Source organism: Mastacembelus armatus, chromosome 23, assembly GCF_900324485.2.
Source record: "Mastacembelus armatus chromosome 23, fMasArm1.2, whole genome shotgun sequence".
NCBI lineage: Eukaryota > Metazoa > Chordata > Actinopteri > Synbranchiformes > Mastacembelidae > Mastacembelus > Mastacembelus armatus.
Window position 1 is genome coordinate 15,231,300 of NC_046655.1, and position 18,143 is coordinate 15,249,442.

Here is an 18,143-nt window from a genome sequence, read left to right on the forward strand (position 1 = left end):
TATGGGATTTATCAATCAATCAATATGCTTTGTATCTATAATAAAAAATAACAATTTTATATGTATCATTAAGTTAAATTTGCAAAGTATTAAGTGAATCTAGTGAGGTACACTGAGGTACTAGCACCCATGTGTTGTAGACTTTCTTCTTGAGCTGTTTTTTCCCAGTAACATCTGTATTTGTTCAGGACACCTCACATACGAGGTCCCTCTGCTCTGTCCACACTCATTCCCTCCATTTTATACATAACTTTGAACACAACCTTCAGGTTTTAAGCTGGACACCGTTTAAGACCATAGGTTGTTGGTAAAATCAGCTCACAAAAGCACATATAGCCAGTGCTGGATGGTCCTGTTTCGAGAGGGGTGTAGTGGGGCCACAAGCAGCATATATTTCCCTTTTTTACTTCGATTTATGATGCGTGTTTTGTCCAGGAAACCAGGGGCAAGAATAGAGCCATTTAACATACAGAGAGGTGGGAGTAACAGTGAGCAGTGGCAGACTTCCCGTAAACACTTCATAGATCTGAAGCAGTTAGAGAGGACACAAAGACCCCTCATACAGGAGCAGCACCAGGAATTTAAAGCACAAGGAAGCTGATTTTTATGTTTTTACTCTCAAAGCAAATGGTAACTCCTGCACCTTTGTGATTTTCTTTCCATAATTTTGAAAATCTCAGCTGAAACAGTGAAATCTTTTCTGTCACTGAACTGAAACACTCCTGCTCTAGAAATTTCATAAGTTTCTTTCTAAGAAACTTCCCTTCTAAGGGAACATCCTGCAGCAACTCAGCTCGATGATTTTTCTTTTACATTCGTTTACTGTAAATCTCAATGAGCCCCCCTCCCAACCCCAACCGCCCGGGGCACTTCCTCGTTGTTCACTAACTGGAAATTGAGACATGTCATTGTAACGCCACCTGTGTCTCTTCTGCCCACACTATAACACCACAGACTTCCCAAAGTAAAGTTTCTGGTTATTATTCATTTTCCCACAACAGATACTTGATGGCCATAAACTCAACTCTCTCAATATTTCAGTTCTCACAAATGTTTGAGCTTCTTTCTGAGCTTTTGACCGAGTTGATGTTAACTCACTCGTCATGGAACCTTTTCTGTTTAGTTCATCTCAAACGTGACGGTTTAAATGTAAATCCTGAAGGTTCCTTTGTGGACATTTAATTAAACAGCAGATTGAAAAAATGACAAAATGTAAACGTCAGATCTGCTGATAAGCTGTTGTCCATTTAGATAATTGAGTCTTTTAAGTTTACCTTGCAGTTTCTTGGTTTATACCTTAAATCGAACATTTTTATTTATTTTGCACAAATGGGACTGGGACCACAATCCTTCTCTGACGTTAATCAGGTTGTTTCAGCTTCCTGAACTACATCTCATCTGTTTTTTAAAGCCATTGTTAATCTTTCTGCCCAAATCTCTCTCTCCTACTTTCTGCTGTTTTTGTTAAAATTCACACTGGATCAACTGGACAGATAATGTTCAGTGTTTGTTCTGAAAGGACACGGAATAATGTGTTGGCAAACGTTATTTAAATCAGATATTCAAAACATGTTAAATGTTTTAAATCTTCAAACTTGTCTTTAATGCCTCTGCAGCCTCACGTCTTTGTGTTATAAGTGAACATAACCACAGTATTTTTATTTGTGTTTTTTCGGGCAGGTCTGAAGTGCAGAACTTAAACCTTTAAAAGCCAATAAAGAAAATAAAAATACACCCATTTTATGCCGTGATTCTTTCTCTTTCTGTGTTCACTGGTTTTGTACATCTTTATCTGATGTGACCGGGTGTCCCCCTTGGTTGGGTGTGTGCTTTGCCATCTTACGTAGATTCCAGTATTTGGCTGCAGGTCAGATCTATGTGTTTCGGCTCTGTATTCAGTCTCTACACATTCCTGTTGCAGCTTATCACAACACACACTGCTGAACATCGTCTCACGCACACCGGACTGCGTTTACACTGCTTCACTTCTGCTGAGAGCCAGCCACTCACGTCTGAAAATGGGGAAAATTAATGGATGTCTCAAGTGCCTCTTTATTTTCTTCAATATGGTGTTTCTGGTAAGTAAAACACAGTTTCTCCTGTATTTCTAATTTGATTTTCATTCCTTTTTAAGTTTTATTACTTTAATGTCTGAGGCAAAAGCTAAGAAAAAGAAGAAAAATGTTGTTCTGGTACTTTTACATTTTTTTGCCACGGTCTAAAGTTTGATCTTGTGTTTAACATATGAGTTTTGATTTTATTTGTTCTGAAACAAAGCAGGATGTATGATGCAACTGAAAAAAAAAAAAACAACCTAAGAGAGTTAAAAGGTTTTTTTAATTGATTTCCTAAAAGTAGACGTGTTGGGAAACGGTGTGGATGCTGAAAATGATTCACTTAGAAAAATGAAAAACTGATTCTTTCAAAACTGTCATATTAATTCTAGTCCTCCCTCTAACTCATTAAACATCATGATTTTTAAGAGTAAAGTAAAAAAAAAAGGCAGTTTTTTGTTTAACGTGCTAATGTTTGAAGGTTTTATCCAACCTCATGCTCAGGACTTCAAAAGCTCCTTTTGCCTCCATTTGAACATGCCTGCCCATAACATGGAGACCAAAAGGAGCAAAAACAGGAGACTTGTCTGTGCAGCATCAGATTTCAGGCCTCCCATCAACGGCCTCAACGTCCTCTAGGTTTCATTCCTTTCTGCTGCAGTAACATGTTTCAGCCCCTGCACAAAAGAAAAGAAGGGGGAGGGTCTGAAGACCAGGTCTTCACTTTGAGGGACATTGAAGATGCACTTTTCAGGGCAAACATCTTCACTTTATTCCAATAAAACACATGATGCTTTTAGGTCTGTGCAAGAGGAAACGACTGAATCTGGTCCAAGAGTAAAACAAAGTGGGATAACCACTTTGCAATTTTTAAAAAAGTTTTTTCCAAATGGAATATTTGTCCTTTTTTATGCTTATCTCACTCTATTGTTTCCTCTTATTCATTTCTACTTTCATTTCCAGGCTTGTTAGTTAAGAGTTTTATTGATTGGGTGATTGAATTGTGAAGGTTGTCAAGCTCACATGTTCAGTTTGTAGATCTTGGGCTCCCTCTGGTGGCCCAACACAGAAATGAAGGTTGAAAGTCAGGTTGAAATCAGGTGGGGAGACATGACCGCAATAGCAAATACAGTTTTAATGTGGAAACCACATGTATTGATTCAAATAACATGAGTTTGTACTGTTGGGGTGTTTTTCAGGTCTTCCAAGTTCAAAATATTTAGGTTTTTGTTATTAAAATGTTTTAAAACACTTTTCATTCCCTGTTAATACTGGTTCCCCCATCTTCAGCCTCTGTACTAACTGACGTGATGTGTCCTCAGATCATTGGATGCCTGCTGATCTTTGCGGCGGTGAAGTCCACTGTGTACAGTGCACAGGTAAACAACAACCGCGTTTGTGTTTTTGTCACTTCATTTTTTACAGCGTGACAATAAAAATGCAGGAAACATAGAAATAATCATGTGTTTATTGTATTTTATGCCACAGCAATGAAAGATTGGTAATGATATGTAAGTGATTTAAGGACCAGTTACACATTTTTGGAAAGTATTCTGGTGTCAGAGAAGCATCAGTTGCAAACGCAGGGGGAGATTGATGTGATTCGTCCATATGAATCAAGTTAAAGCTGATCTGGTTTGTTTAACCTGTAACGTTAATGAACATGGATTGTTCCAGCTTCACATTAGTCCTCAGGTTTATGGGCTGCTGGTTTGTGTTTGTTCAAATCAAGGCCAGCTTTGTCAGTATAATCCTGTATTCAACGGAAAATAAAAAATACCTGTTTAGAAATGTTCAATTGAAGTGGAGGTGAAGGTTCCTGAGGGTTTATAAGGAGGCGAGCAGCTGCCCAGATGCAGTGGGGGCTCCGATTTCTTTTCCTAACGCAGAACAGCTGCAGCTCAGGGGACTTTTCCATTCTCATGGTCGCAGAAAAGCAGGAAGGCTGTGAGATTATTATCAGATCAGAAATACACAACAGCACATCTCTGTTTATTGAAGACAGTATTTTAACTCTTTGTTTTCAGCTAATCAAACCCAGTTCCATTCCTGCTAAACTTCTTAATCATGGGGTTTGAGATTTGCTGCATTCCAGGGCCCATTTTATAGGAGGCAGGATTGAAACTTGTTAGTGGGCTGAAACTGGAAACCCTGTCTGGTTCTTTACACAGCACTGCCCCAGATGTTTTGTCTGCAAATTCCTTTAGAAAACGATGTTAAAACAACGTCTATCTAAAAGGAACAACAATTAAATATAATTACCGCTAATTTAGCCTGACTAGCTAGTTTTTCCAGATGTTGCTGTAATTGAACACCAGCTACAGATCTCGTTCTCTTCTGTGGCAGCAAACTAAAAGGTGCTAAGTGTTAGTTCTACATGTGACTAAGTCTACAGGATCTGCAGGGTCAGGAAGTGTGAGAGTCCCATATTTTGATTTCTTATCTAGAATGACAGAAGACTATTGTGGCTCTGCAGTAACTCACTTTGTGTTGTGTTGGGCAGCTGTCGGCAGCAGGGGGCCCCAGCCTGACGTGGATTTGGGTGTTTGCCATCGGCTTCTTGGTAGTTTCATCTCTGGGAATCTACGCGGGCTTTTCTGAGAATCCCCTCGCCCTCAAAGTTGTATGTACAAACACAAGAAGCAGAACTTATAAGAATCAACATCAGGCTCAAAAAAGTCAATAAACAAACCATAAGACGTCTCTGAATGTTGTCCCACGTTCAGTTTGCAGGTTTCATGGGGTTTGGGATGGTCATCATGATGATCATTGGCATCGTGATCGTTGTCATGCGGAATAAGGTCTGTTCTATCTCCACGCCAGTTTTCATGTCCTTGTCTTGGTCTTTTTGTTTCTCCTTCACTGTTATTGTGCCAAAGTCCTCTCTAGTCCTGGTTTACCTTTACTGTTGTCTTGATGCCAGCGTCATTGTGTCTGCTCATGGATTATTGCTCTCTGTCTGGATGGATGTCTTTGTTAAAGGTTCTCTCTTTGCACCATGAACTTGTGTTTAAAATCAGCTTCTCATTTTATTTAGTTTCCTGATTCTCTGTGAGCCAAATATTTTATATTTTACTTTCTCCATCTTCATTTTCTGTCTCAGCAGTTACACTTCTTGTTTTCTCTCTCTGCAGATTAAAGAAGCCTTCGACAGTTCCTTAGCTCAAACTGCCAAGTCTTACATTGAAGACAAGGACCTTAGAGGGATACTCGAAGGACTACAAGAATCTGTAATGTGCCCTGTGTACTTTATCCCTTATGGGTGTAGTCGTGTTGAGTCAGGCTGCTTCCTGTACTTATTTCTTTCCAGTGGATTGTGACAGATTCTACCATGAGAATAACAGTGAGCTCACACTATTTAAAGCTAAATGTGGGACATTTCTCCATATTGTTTTAAAACAAAGGAGATTATTAAGTGACAAATGACGTCTGCAGAACAACTGAGCTAAATAAAACCCTCACACACAACAACCATTGTTCATTGCAACCATGACACTTGAGCCTTGGACTAGCACAAAAAAAAAAGACTTGCGAACATTTCTGCTACAACAGCCCAGGTTCCTGTTAAAGACTGTTTCCCTCTGTTGAAACTCTCTTCCATGTGGTTCCAGGCAGGGTGCTGTGGAGTGGTGAATGCTAAAGACTGGGGTGATACAATCCCCGACTCCTGTCAGTGCCAGTCTCCAAGCAGCCCAGTTGGATGTAAACCAAGACCTGAGGTTGGTTTTGTAAACTAAAAGTGGAATATCATGTTTAATGTAATAGAGTAAATTCAGAGTGACTGCTTGTGCTCATGCAAAAGACCTTGTGTCCTCGGCTGTGTTGATGAGGTTTATAGGCAGCTGTAGTGCAAATGGTAGAAATGGGCTGTAAATTGTGGGTTTGTGTCTCTGTTCCAGTCTGTTTTTATTCACATGGGGGGAAGTGTAATTCCTTAAAATCCATGAAGCTTTGCTGCAGTTTCTGGGTGTGTATAGTTAAATGTGAGGATCTGTAAAGCAAAACAAGTGTGAGAGCAGAAAAATAAGCCTCATTCCATCTGATTTCATTTTAAATCAGTAGAGGGAAACATTGTGGTTGCTGACATCTGTATTAAGATACAGTGGCACAGAAAACTCCTGACGTTCATGTTAATAATCAGCTTTTAAAAGCGGAGCAGAAAGGCAGTGACACACCCTTTCGCTTTCGTTGCATGTGGAAAATGAAGGAGGCAACTGTGCAAAGGTGAAAACATAAAATTGTGAAGTTTAAAACCCTTTTTACCTGTTTTTGTTTTTGGGAAACTCTGTGCAGCTAAAGACTCTGAGTAAATAAGGACCAATGGCTCAAATATGTGGCCTTTGTTTTGAAAGCTGCTTTAGAAATAAAGTTTCCTCCTGTTTGCAGCCTCTGGCCTTTAGCTGCAGTTTCTTCTTACAGCCACAAGATGGCAGCAAGTTTGTCCCAACTGTCAGTTCTTGAAAGTTGATCTGAGAGTTCACGTGTTTGAGTTCGTCTTTAATATTCCCAGGATGTCCCGTAGAGCTTATTGTGGTATTTGACAGGAGATAAGCACTGTCTTGCTCATTATGGTGACCATATGTTGCTCTTGTTTACCTGCAGGGCACCAGAGGCCCAGAGCGAATCTACCAAGAGGTATTTAATCAACCAACCAATAAAACAGCTGTCAGTCCACCTGTCAGTGGTGTGTCCAGCTGATGAGTCTTTCTCCTTCTCTCCTGCAGAGCTGTGGTGACGTGATCTTTGACATCATCAACTTACTTTTCAAGGTCTTCATGGCCTTCTTCTTTGCATTTGCTGTCATTGCAGTAAGTTCAGCTGTCACTCTCCTCTGTTGTTGTCCTGTCCATTATGTTCTCTGATTTGATAGCTGAGCTCGGTTGGAGCAATAACAAGAACTGATTTTAAAATGATCAAATGTAAACATCAGCATTTCCTGTCTGTTTAGCTGCTGGGCCTCCTGATCTCCCTCCTGATGCTCCATCAGGTCAAGACTCGTGACGCCACAGGAGGAGCGTTCGTTGCCATGAAGGGCTACTAAAGGGAGCCCTCCACCACTGGCCCCTGACCTATAACCTCAGCACTGTAACAGGAAGACTCAGTGGTCAATATATGACTTCTCATTTTTTATATTTTTAGGAGATTTTTGTCTTTTAAGTGAGCGACAGAGCGAGCAGGAGATGCAGGGACAATGTGTTGTGTTGTAGGAAACGTTGTTCCCTGCAGCATTTCTTTCTTCCACTTTCTATTTTAGAACATATTTCTTGAAAAGCAAACATTTATTTTTTTGTGATTTACATATCTTTTTTATAGTCGCTATATAGTGGATGATATGCATTACTCTAGTGTTCTTATGTAACAAGACCTTTTGTTAAAAAGAAAATGCTCAAACTGCAGCTCAGCACTCTAATTATTTGGAAAATAAAAAATTGTGCATCTTTGAGCAATCTCAGTTTTCCAGTTAATCGACTTTAGTGCGAAATGTTGATATTTTAAATACCAAAAACAAGATGTAGCTGCTCAACATTGGAAATTGCTTTGCCTGCCCAGAAATAGTTCCAGGACTGGATTGGCTGAGCACAAACACTTGCATTAGATGGAAACTGCTAGCCTAGCATTGAAGCTAACAGCAGCAGAAGGATTTACCACCAGAAAGTGAAGGCAACTGTGAGAAACGCTTTGGGATAAAATAGCTTGATCAGAAGTTTCTGTGTGTTTGTAAAACGTATGACAATAAAGTTGCATGGTTTGTGTCTATGTAAAGACTAAATGTAACCTGTGTTCGTACAGTTGTTATTGTAAAGTTTCACTAAGGATAAAGCCAATAAAATGACAAAGTCAAACAACTCAGGATTAGTTATGTCTTCAGATCTCCCACAGGCAGTGAACACACCATCATCAATACAACAGTCAAATACAGAGAGTTTTTTTTTTCCTTTTCTAAAATTTGCATTTCAGAATAAACTCCCCACATCTTCACATCTTCTTGTTTTCTAATTCCCTCACGTTTGCCTGGGCTTGATCTGCCTGTTACGTAAAAAGCTGTAAAGGCTGACGAAGGGAATGTGGGAGTTTAAAGGGAATGTGGGAGTTTAAAGGGAATGTGGGAGTTTAAAGGGAATGTGGGGGTTTTAAGGGAATGTGGGGGTTTAAAGGGAATGTGGGGGTTTAAAGGGAATGTGGGGGTTTTAAGGGAATGTGGGGGTTTTAAGGGAATGTGGGGGTTTTCAGGGAATGTGGGGGTTTAAAGGGAATGTGGGGGTTTAAAGGGAATGTGGGGGTTTTAAGGGAATGTGGGGGTTTTAAGGGAATGTGGGGGTTTTCAGGGAATGTGGGGGTTTTAAGGGAATGTGGGGGTTTTCAGGGAATGTGGCGGTTTAAAGGGCTCACAGACTGGGATGAGAAATGAGAAACTGGTTTGGAGGGTTGCTGGGAAACATATATGCTCCTGATGTGATGATGGCACAGCGGGATGTGATGAAAGTGAGGTAAACGTTAGAGGACAAATTTCATGACTTGAGCAGATGGTGGTGAGGGGTTAAAGCTGCATTAGACGAGCTGATGGGGGGTCGAGGAGCCTGGTACGGGGCTGCTGTTTAGATAAAGAGGCTTCCAGAGCGGTGAAGAGCAGGTAGAAATTGGTAGCTATCATGAGTGCTACCATCACGGGTATAGGCTGTCTTTATGGGTTGGAAACAGCATCTCCAGCCTGGATTTAACAGCAGGGTCAAACAGTGAAGGCAGTTATCATTCAGCGTGGTGTTAATGGGAATCACTCTGCTGCTTGTTGTCTGCATTAGCGCTTTGAAAAAAGCTGTGCAGTTCGCTTCTTGTTTCTTTCTTCAGGAGCTTTCAGAGGTCACTGATAATCAACCTCATCACTGTTACACCATGTGTTTTCAAATGAGACCATCAACAAACAGCAGCATGGTCCTTTTTTATGATCAGCATATTTAACAGAGATTTTGAAGCCTCGCCCGCTCGTGGTTTTCCATCATGTAACTCACTGCAGCAAAGCACCTCAGGACTGGACCCAAATCCTTTTTGTAGCTGTTTGAGCAGAAACACATGAGCTTCATTTCATTTCGGAGCTTTTGACTCCGACAGGTGGCAATAAAAATGATCACATAATGATTATGATTCACATAATCATTAAAAGGACATAAATTTAACATGTTGTTGAGTTTCTTCATTGTGCAGCAGCAGATTTATGCCAAAGTCTTTATGGTTCACATGTTTAACTCAGGGAATACGCGGGTATAGACAATGGATGGATGTTTTAATGATCAGCAGCAGCCACTAGGTGGCAGCAAACACCACAGCTGCATGTGCTAAAGAACATGCCACACTTTGTTCACCTGCACAGGTCAGAGCTTTTCACCTGAGCGACAGTTTCACACAGACACAGAAAAATCATGTGTAGTGAAAAACCTGATGCAGAGTCAGTTTTAAGTATCACAGTCACTTATCGTTTTCAGACCCACTGCTGTGTCACTGAACGCACCACGGTTCAATCAGTGCTGGGTCATTAATGGAAGCTAATCAAACACAGCCACAACAAAAGCTTGAGACATGGTTTCAGTTAGAAACAGCTTCTCTCTCTACAAGCTGAGGGAAAAACAGGAAGGGAATATCTGCATTCAAAAGTACAGAAGCATTTTCAACAAAAGGAAAAGTAATTTAGCGGAATGACAATATTTTCTTGCACCGGCTGAGATCATGTGAAATACTTTATCTTCTGCTGAGGAAAAATCGAATCTTATTAAGCTTATTTATTTAACTACAACTGTCAGATTCATGTAGTCCAGGTAAAAAGTGCACGAGCTGCCTGAGCATCATCCACATGGTTGTAATAAAAAACATCCACAGGAAACAGCAGCAGGTAAAGGCTGATTCTGATTCTCTGGGGCCACAAAAACAGGAAAACTGCTCATGTGAATGTGTCTTTCTCAGTTTGACCTCATGTCTGATGCGTTTCCCCCAGAGCCAGTGAGGACATGAGTTTCTCCACATGTGAGGCTCCTGCAGGCGGTTTCACTACAGGCCCTTTGCCAGACATTACTGTACATAAAGTACACAGCTGCCACCGCTCACTGCGAGGATTCATTGGGCTGCTGTAAGAGGTGAAGACAACAGACTAATAGAAGTTTATGAATGGAGACAATAAAGATCCAGTTGGCCCTATTATCCTTTATTTATGGCTGCAAAACACAAGTTAAATACAAACAATGACATAATGTCTTCCACTCATAATCTGCATTTGTGTTTGCACCTTGCAGCCTCTGCTCATGGGAGCAAATGCTTCTTAAACGGCGATTACAAGTGATTTAAAGCATTTTTTAATACAAGTAAATTCACTAAGGGTCCTGAGCAGACCAGCCTTTCTTCACACTTATCGGACTGAGCAAAACAATGCACCCAAAACAAACAGGTTACTGCTCTTACCCCTGGTCTCTTCTTTAAACTCCAAGGAAACAAGTCAGACTGAGAGCGAGACGTGCTGAGCTGAGGTTACAGATGTGGGAGAAATTAGTTTAGTTTTTTTACCTTGTTTGACATAAATAAAGAGAATATTAGGCCTTTTGTGTGGAAAACAATGTGCAGCCACAGGTCTGAACCAGTTCTGTCAAAGTGGTGACGGTGGCATTAAAATGAGGTGTTTGAATTGTTTAGAAGAGAAAACAGAATCAGGAGACCTGCCGCTTTTAAACAAGGCACAATTTGTCAGGGTTGTGTGAAGGCGGAGTCCAGTCCAGACCAAAACACACCTGAAACCGCCAAAACAACACGCTTTGCCCAGTATTAATGTGATAAACAAAGTATAACTGTTACAGTGTGAGCACAGGGGCTTCACACACACCTGAGTCCATCCATCACACACACAGACTCGTGAGTGTGTGTGTGTGTGTGTTGCCCCACATTTCCTAACGACGTCTCTAACATGTTGTTAGGACCCTAATACATTCTTAATGACCTTCTGTAATGTGTCTTGTGTGTGAGGGTCCCTGTGTGTGTCCCAGGTTTGAAATGGACGAGCTCCTTCACACTGAACTTGTACCAGCTGCTTCTGGCCATCAAAGAGCTACACACATCCTGTCGCTAACGACAGGCTGAGAAAAGTCTCAATATTGAGTCTGTCTGACTGTTGGGGTTTGTTTTGGCTTCTTCTGCTGTAGCTTCTCATTAGCACTTTTACTACTACACACTATTACACATCTCACCCAGTGTGCACGGCGTCCAGGGAGATAACACTGACTAATACAGCCGAAGGAGGCTACGATAACAAACAGGAGCAAGTTAGCTTAGCACGAAGAGTGTGAATGGGGAAACAGCTGCTCCACATCAGTGCAGAGGCAACCTGCCACGTCACTGGGACCTTTCAAACCTTTCTGAGGTGTCACAGTTTCATAATTCAAAAACATAAACCTTTCAAATTCATTTACACGCAGTCATAATTTATGTATCCGTGATGCATTTGGGGACAGTTTTACAAATCAGTAAAAACTGATTACTAAAACAATCAATGCTTTTTCAATTTGGATACCAGGTATTAAAACTGCATATACGAAATGAACACAGTGAAAGGGACTACCATTCCCATCAGCCCCTTTGTGACAAGGAGGCGGAGCTTGGAGAAGCAGAGGGGCATTTGTTGCACTTGGTTAAATTTAGGGTTGTTGTGTGATCAGACGTGTCAGAAATGTCGTGGGCCTCATTTCCCACAATCCTCAGTGAACATGCACAGATTATAAGACCTGAACACAGACGTGTAAAAGGCTTCGGTTTGTGTATTTCAGTAGTTTTTACTGTCTTTGCTGTAGTTTTGTGTCTCTCGTTGGTTGCATCACGTGTCATTTTGTAGGTATTTGATTGATTTGCAGTAAAAGGTTTAACCGTCTGTTCCTGGACGTCAAGTCCTGACGTTTTGTCAGTTACGTTTGGCGTCTCAGACACAGTCGGAGTGACCTTTGACCTCCGTGTGAGACGCAGAGGGTTTTTAATATTCAGTGATTTCAGTCATGCACACAGCAGCTGTGTGTGTTTCTCACTGGGACGTGACTGAAGTCTTTCTGCTGCTCCCACTGTTTGTGTTCGATGCTCATGTTTACTCCGAATATGTAAAAGAGATTCTAGAATTTCATGTGACTTGTTTTCCATATGAATGAAGTGTCCTCTGAGCTCATGTTCACTTAAACACTACAGCGTGAACAGCTACAGACTCAAAAGACTGAGTGGATTTCACAGTTGAGGAACAAGCACTGAAAGAGGGATGGGAGGTGAAAGAAAGGAGAGAGAGGAGGGAGGGCTGTGTAATGAGGCCTGACTCGGTTGATACCCAAAGGCGAGGTTTGCTTCTGATACCAAAACTCAGACGCACACGCTGAAGCCGAGGGGATTTTTTTTCAAACGGTGCCAGTGAAATACAATTACAGAGATGAATGAAGAGTGTCAATCAGCCACAGATGGGCTTTGTTTACTGCACAACAGCAGCAAGCGTCACATGAAAACAACAACTTTTATAGAAACAAGTGTTTGTGGGAGAGCTAATAATCCGCCTGGTTTCCTCTGTCTGTGCGACAGCAGAGCCGCTGAATATCAATGCCTGATGAAATATAAGTAGAGGAAGTCAACAGCTACAGAGAAGCATCGGCATGTTGTTCGCTCTATGCAGCAGCTTTTTATTGCAAATAAAGTCCTCAGTGAAGTCCAAGTTAATGAAGTCCTACAGATCCTCAGGACTGAGAGAACTTTGTGAAGCTGCTGCAGAAGTTTGAAGAAACAGCCAGAAAACAGATGGAAACTTCAACTGAACCGATGAGGGTTTCGTTGGGAAGACGCTCTTAATGAATCACTATTGATAAGATCTGATGAATTCCTGATTGGATGAATTTTTCCCTCAGGGATCAATGAAAGAGTTAGTTTCTCTGTCTTGCTCCCATTAATCACACTTTGTTTGGGGAGACTTTGACAAAGGTGCTCCAACTTTGAGCCACAGGTTAATGAATAACACGTTGTTTACTCTGCTGGCTCTTATAGTGACAGGGCTGGTGGAAGGTTTCCCTTATTAATCGTGTGTGTGTGTGTGAGACCGCACACACACACACACACACACACACACACACACACACACAAAGATTCTCTGTTTACTCCAAAGCAGAAAACATTGTTGCTGCTGTATTTAAAAAGCCCTGGAAAACAACAGGAACAGAAGTTAGACATAATGAATGTTGTACTTAACTCCGGCCAGGTGCTGTGGGTTTATCATTACTGTGTTGTGTGCATTATGTATAATCAGGGCTGTGTGGAGGAGCTGACGGACATCTGTGGTCTGAACCTGCTGCACGTTTTATCCGGATCTGGCCGAGCAGCAGGGAAGATAGAAGGGATAGATAGAAGAGCGAAGCTAAGCTAAGGTGCTGGAGCGGAGCCGCCCTCACAATTACACATATTCATTAAAACTGTCTCGGGACACAGCTCCTAACAGCAGGACTGTGGCTCTGCTCACACCCACCTGCAGCGACATGTTTCACACCTGCTACTGCTGTGTCTCAAAACGAGGAAGGAAGGACGGTTAGTGAGAACATTTCTAACCTTGGAACAGTATGTTTAGATGTTATTTAGATGTTATTGGTGGCAAATTGGTGCATTTATTTTTGACTTGTTTTGAGTTGCATGATTTAATTTAAGAAACTTTTATTACAAACCTGTTTAATCTGTATTAAAACGAGGAGAAACAACAACAACAACAATAAAATCAACACAAATGGAGAGAGATTCAATTATACATGACCTCTTGTCTCTGACGGTTGCCACGGTAACAGGGACACCTGGTCATGGAGCTTGCAGGCTCAACATACTCGGCCTACATGTACACACACACACACCTACACACACCTACACACACACACACACTCGTGTCTGGCTCAGGCTCATGTCAACAAAAGCCCAGAGTGAAGCCGCTGAGATGAAGCTTTCATGATTCCTGTGGGGGAAATAAATAGTCTTTTTGTGTGTGAGGCCCCGACTGCACAGAAAGATAAAAACACAACAAGTACACACAGACAGAAACACACGGAGTCCTGTGAGTTTCATTAGCAGGAGTTTGAGGCTGAAACACCTCTGGAGTGAAGGCTGTGTGTGTTTTACTTCAGTGTGTGCTGCGGGGACAGGTCCAGGGCAGCTTGTAAACAATCAATCAATAATAACAAACAAACATCATCAATATTATTGGTTAATTATAGCTACAGATCAATATGTGACCTGTTTATTTTCCATCTGACAAACAGACTCCAGAGCCAGAACACAGACCACAGAACCCAAAGACTTATAGACTTTCTAAAAAAAGACAAGATGAAGATCTGCAGCCTGTGATGGAAAGTACATTTACTCAAGTACTGCACTAAAATACAAGTATGAGGTACTTGATCAATGCATGATGCTTACTTACTTCATACTCCTAAGTATTTGTACTTCATTCCCCGCAGCCTGGAGCCACTTTAGGTCGACGTTATCACACAGGTTGGTCGACCCTCTGGTCAGTTTGTGTTAATAGGTCACAGGTTCTATCTGTTTTCTGATGCTGCAGAATCAAACTGCATCGTAACGCTAACGCTTCCCACTGAGCACAGAATCACACACAGTCTGATCAATATGATGAGATCAGGTCTCTTCTCCCCGTGCAAGTGGTGATGATGGCAGCGGTGTGTTTCCTAATAACTGAGATGAACAAGTAAAGCTCAGCATCAGTAGCTGTAGGAGTGTTAACAGTAGTGGCTCAGTAAAATTAGTGCTGGTCTCCTCCATCACTTTCCCTCATGACCACCTCCCTCCTGCCTCCATCTGTCTCTCTCCCGCTAAATGCCAGCTGAAATGAATATGTTAATTCAACGGGCTGCTGGCTCGTAGCTCCGTGATCAATGGAGCTCCTGGCTGCTGGTTCGCTTCCAGCTCAGGATCTATAGGGAGCCGGATCATTAAAACACCAGGGGAACAGGGCTCGAGCTGATCGGTGAAAAATTATATCACTCATTACACATCACAAAGATAATACTATCATATTTATCTTAATTTAAATCTCTTTTCCATTTTTCTTTGCTGCAGCTATCTAAAATCAAAACCCTGCCCAGGAAACAAAACTATGTCAATAAGATAAAGAAGTGGATAGAAAGAGAGAGAGACAGGATCAATATTTACTGTTTGTGTTGTCATTTTTATCGAAAACACTTCTACACAAACAACATCACATTTTTTCAGTGTTTCATCCAACTGGAAAGAAAAGCTAAAGCTGGAAAAGGAGGCTCCACTGGTTTCATTTTGCTGTGAAATGGTTCAGGGATGGATTATCAGAGATTAGTGTTTACAGGGACAGAGCTAACTCACTGCTTTCTTTGCATATTCAGACTCATTGATGCTACTCAGAAATGTGATTATTTGATCAATAACTGGTGCTGCACGTATTTTTTTTTGTTTTTGTCCATAAATCTTTTCCAGTTTCTGTTTTCGTTTCTGAGTCACGTGAGTTTTTGGTCTAAAGTTGAACAAAAAAACTTTTTGAAGGCTAAACTGAGACCCAATGTTCAGTTTAAAGGTGCACTTCATAGGAAAGTTTCCCCTGCACTGGACACACAGGAGAGGCTGGATGGGTTTAGGTCAGACTCTCCACCAACTGTCTCTGAACGACGCCTTTGTCTGGTCCAAAAAGTGTCACCTAAACGCACCACACTGCAGCCGACCAACCAGCACATAAAGTAAGTTCTGAGCCGCTCACAGGAAGTACCCCTCCACACCAGCAGGGGGCAGTAGTCTGTATTGGTCAGTCAAAAAGGGACAGGGGAAGACCTATAGTGCAGATATACAACCTGACCATATTCACACCATATAGCTGCTTCTGATCCAGAACATGTCGAGAAGAAGCTGCTGTTGGTTGGTCTTTGGTTGTAGAAGAAGAAAGATACAAGTGGAGGAGAAACACTAAACGGGTGAAACGATGGAGACTGCACTGATCCACTGAGCTGAACAATCTCAGCGATCTGTCACTGGCACACAGATATAATTAACACATTTTTAGATTGAGTGCAGCTTCACTATTTTTGTTCGATTACTCTCATCATTAAATGAAATCAGCACAGCAACATGGAAATAGACACTTCTTCAACCCCAGAACTTGGCTGAGAAGTGTTTTCTTTGGTGCCACAGTGAAAACAGGAGGTGCTAACAGCTAATTTGGCTTCTTTTAATGGTGCAAGTTTAATATAGGAGGACGAGCCTGTTTGTCTGTTTGATATAAAGACTCTGATGGAGGCGGAACCTAAAACGGGACACAGCTGTTTCATATCAGAGCCTGTTACTGTTTTTCTTCTTGCAGCTTTGAGTAATTTACTAATATTTAAAGGTGCTTATTAGTCTTATTAGTTTTTATGAGAAATACACCTTTTATATTGGGTATTTTGTTGTGATGCCACACAATTATTTAAACACTTACATTTCCAAACCAGAAAGAAAGAAGGGCAACGTGGAGAAAAAGGCAAAGAGGGAAGAATGAGGTCGGTTCATAATGTTTCCTCAGGACAGACAGGAAGTTAGTGTGAGACAGACAAACCCAGACTGAGACAAAGGTCCCTGGATCAACAGCCCGTCTGCAGCTCCGGTCACAGGCTCTAAATCAGGCCACGGTGTGTGTGACTGCAGGACGTGATTTATGGAGGCGTAGTTTATTGTCATTACGCTGAAGGATGAATATTCACTAAACTCTCCTCCATCTCTTCCTCCCTGTCCCTCCATCATCACGCAGGTGCAGGTTGTTTAACTGCAGCTGAAGGATTGAACCTCCCCTCTGCTGGAGAAAACAACAACAAAAAAACAGTCAATAGCACATTAATGGAAACGTAATTTATGACTTTAATTTGACCAAACGGGGTCGAGCTCACTCTGTGTGTGTGTGTGTGTGTGTGTGTGTGTGTGTTCGGCTGTTTTAAGGTTACTGATATTAAAGGTCAGTCAATAATCATAAATTAACAAGCACACATTCAAACACTTTGGTCTTAAACTGTAGCTGTGAGGAGACTCGTTGATGTAATGCAAACCCCAAAACCAAACCACCACAACCAAACACAAACCCTGATCCCTAACGCCAACCTTAACCTTAACCTTAACCCACTACCTGCCAGCCTGAACCAAACCAACAACCAGACCCTGATATTCAACAGAGACCCCCCAACGTTAATCCCCCATGACCTTATTTAACCAGGTAAGTATGAACATGCACAACAGCACAAGGGAGAGAATAAAACAAAGACACATTCATCCAGGATCATTCACTTCACAGCAAAAACACAACATGTAGAGTTGTCCAGAGAATACAGGCTGCAGTGCTGAGTATGACGGGGAGCTCCAGTCGGACAGTGTGGTGAACGACACATCCAGTGTTTACCATCAACTTGGCTCAGTGTGTTAGCATGTCAACATTTGCTAATTGGCATCTAATACAGGGCTGATGGGAACGTTAGTTAGAACTGGGTCATAACATAAATTGCAAGTTTGACCCAATGAGGAGGAAAAGTCAAAGGATCACCACAATTATTACAGTCAATCCAGAAGGAGACAAATAAATTCCACGTCAACCAGCTAATACTTGTTAAGGTACTAGACCACAGATACAACCAGGTATGAGTCTGGATCAGGACACCGCAGAGACTCTGTGACTGTCCTGTTTTCACTGGATTTGATAAGTGGACTGTGTTGCTTTATTTATTGATGATCTGAAATTATTAAAAAAACTGGACTAAGTGCATTTTTTAATTTGTTTTCGTGGGTTTGTTTTCCAAACTGATCTGTTTGGTTTTATATAAAAGTATACTGATTAGAGATTCATGCTGGAAATTGTGCTCCAAACATGAGATGTGACAATGGCCCCACTCAGACGGTAAAGTGCTGCAGAAATGATCCACTAAAAGCAGACAAGCTGCCACCCCAAGTGCATCATGTGACACGCCAAGCACCTTTGGGAGAATCCTAATGAAGCATCGCTATCATCCCACAGTGAGCGTGGACAGCTGTTCCGCATTCACGAAGCTGTTGTGTTTAATTCCA

General features: G+C 41.6%; 1 protein-coding gene across 1 annotated transcript; it reads left to right on the forward strand.

Annotated features, from left to right (window-relative positions):
* Positions 1–1,906: 1,906 nt before the first annotated feature.
* LOC113142284 (tetraspanin-8-like) lies at positions 1,907–7,901 on the forward strand. The gene is made up of 9 exons (XM_026327239.1): positions 1,907–2,078; positions 3,377–3,433; positions 4,558–4,677; positions 4,781–4,855; positions 5,189–5,284; positions 5,666–5,773; positions 6,657–6,689; positions 6,779–6,862; positions 7,003–7,901. The coding sequence occupies exons 1-9, from the start codon at positions 2,019–2,021 to the stop codon at positions 7,093–7,095; spliced, it is 726 nt and encodes a 241-aa protein (XP_026183024.1). The 5' UTR covers positions 1,907–2,018; the 3' UTR covers positions 7,096–7,901.
* Positions 7,902–18,143: the final 10,242 nt, after the last annotated feature.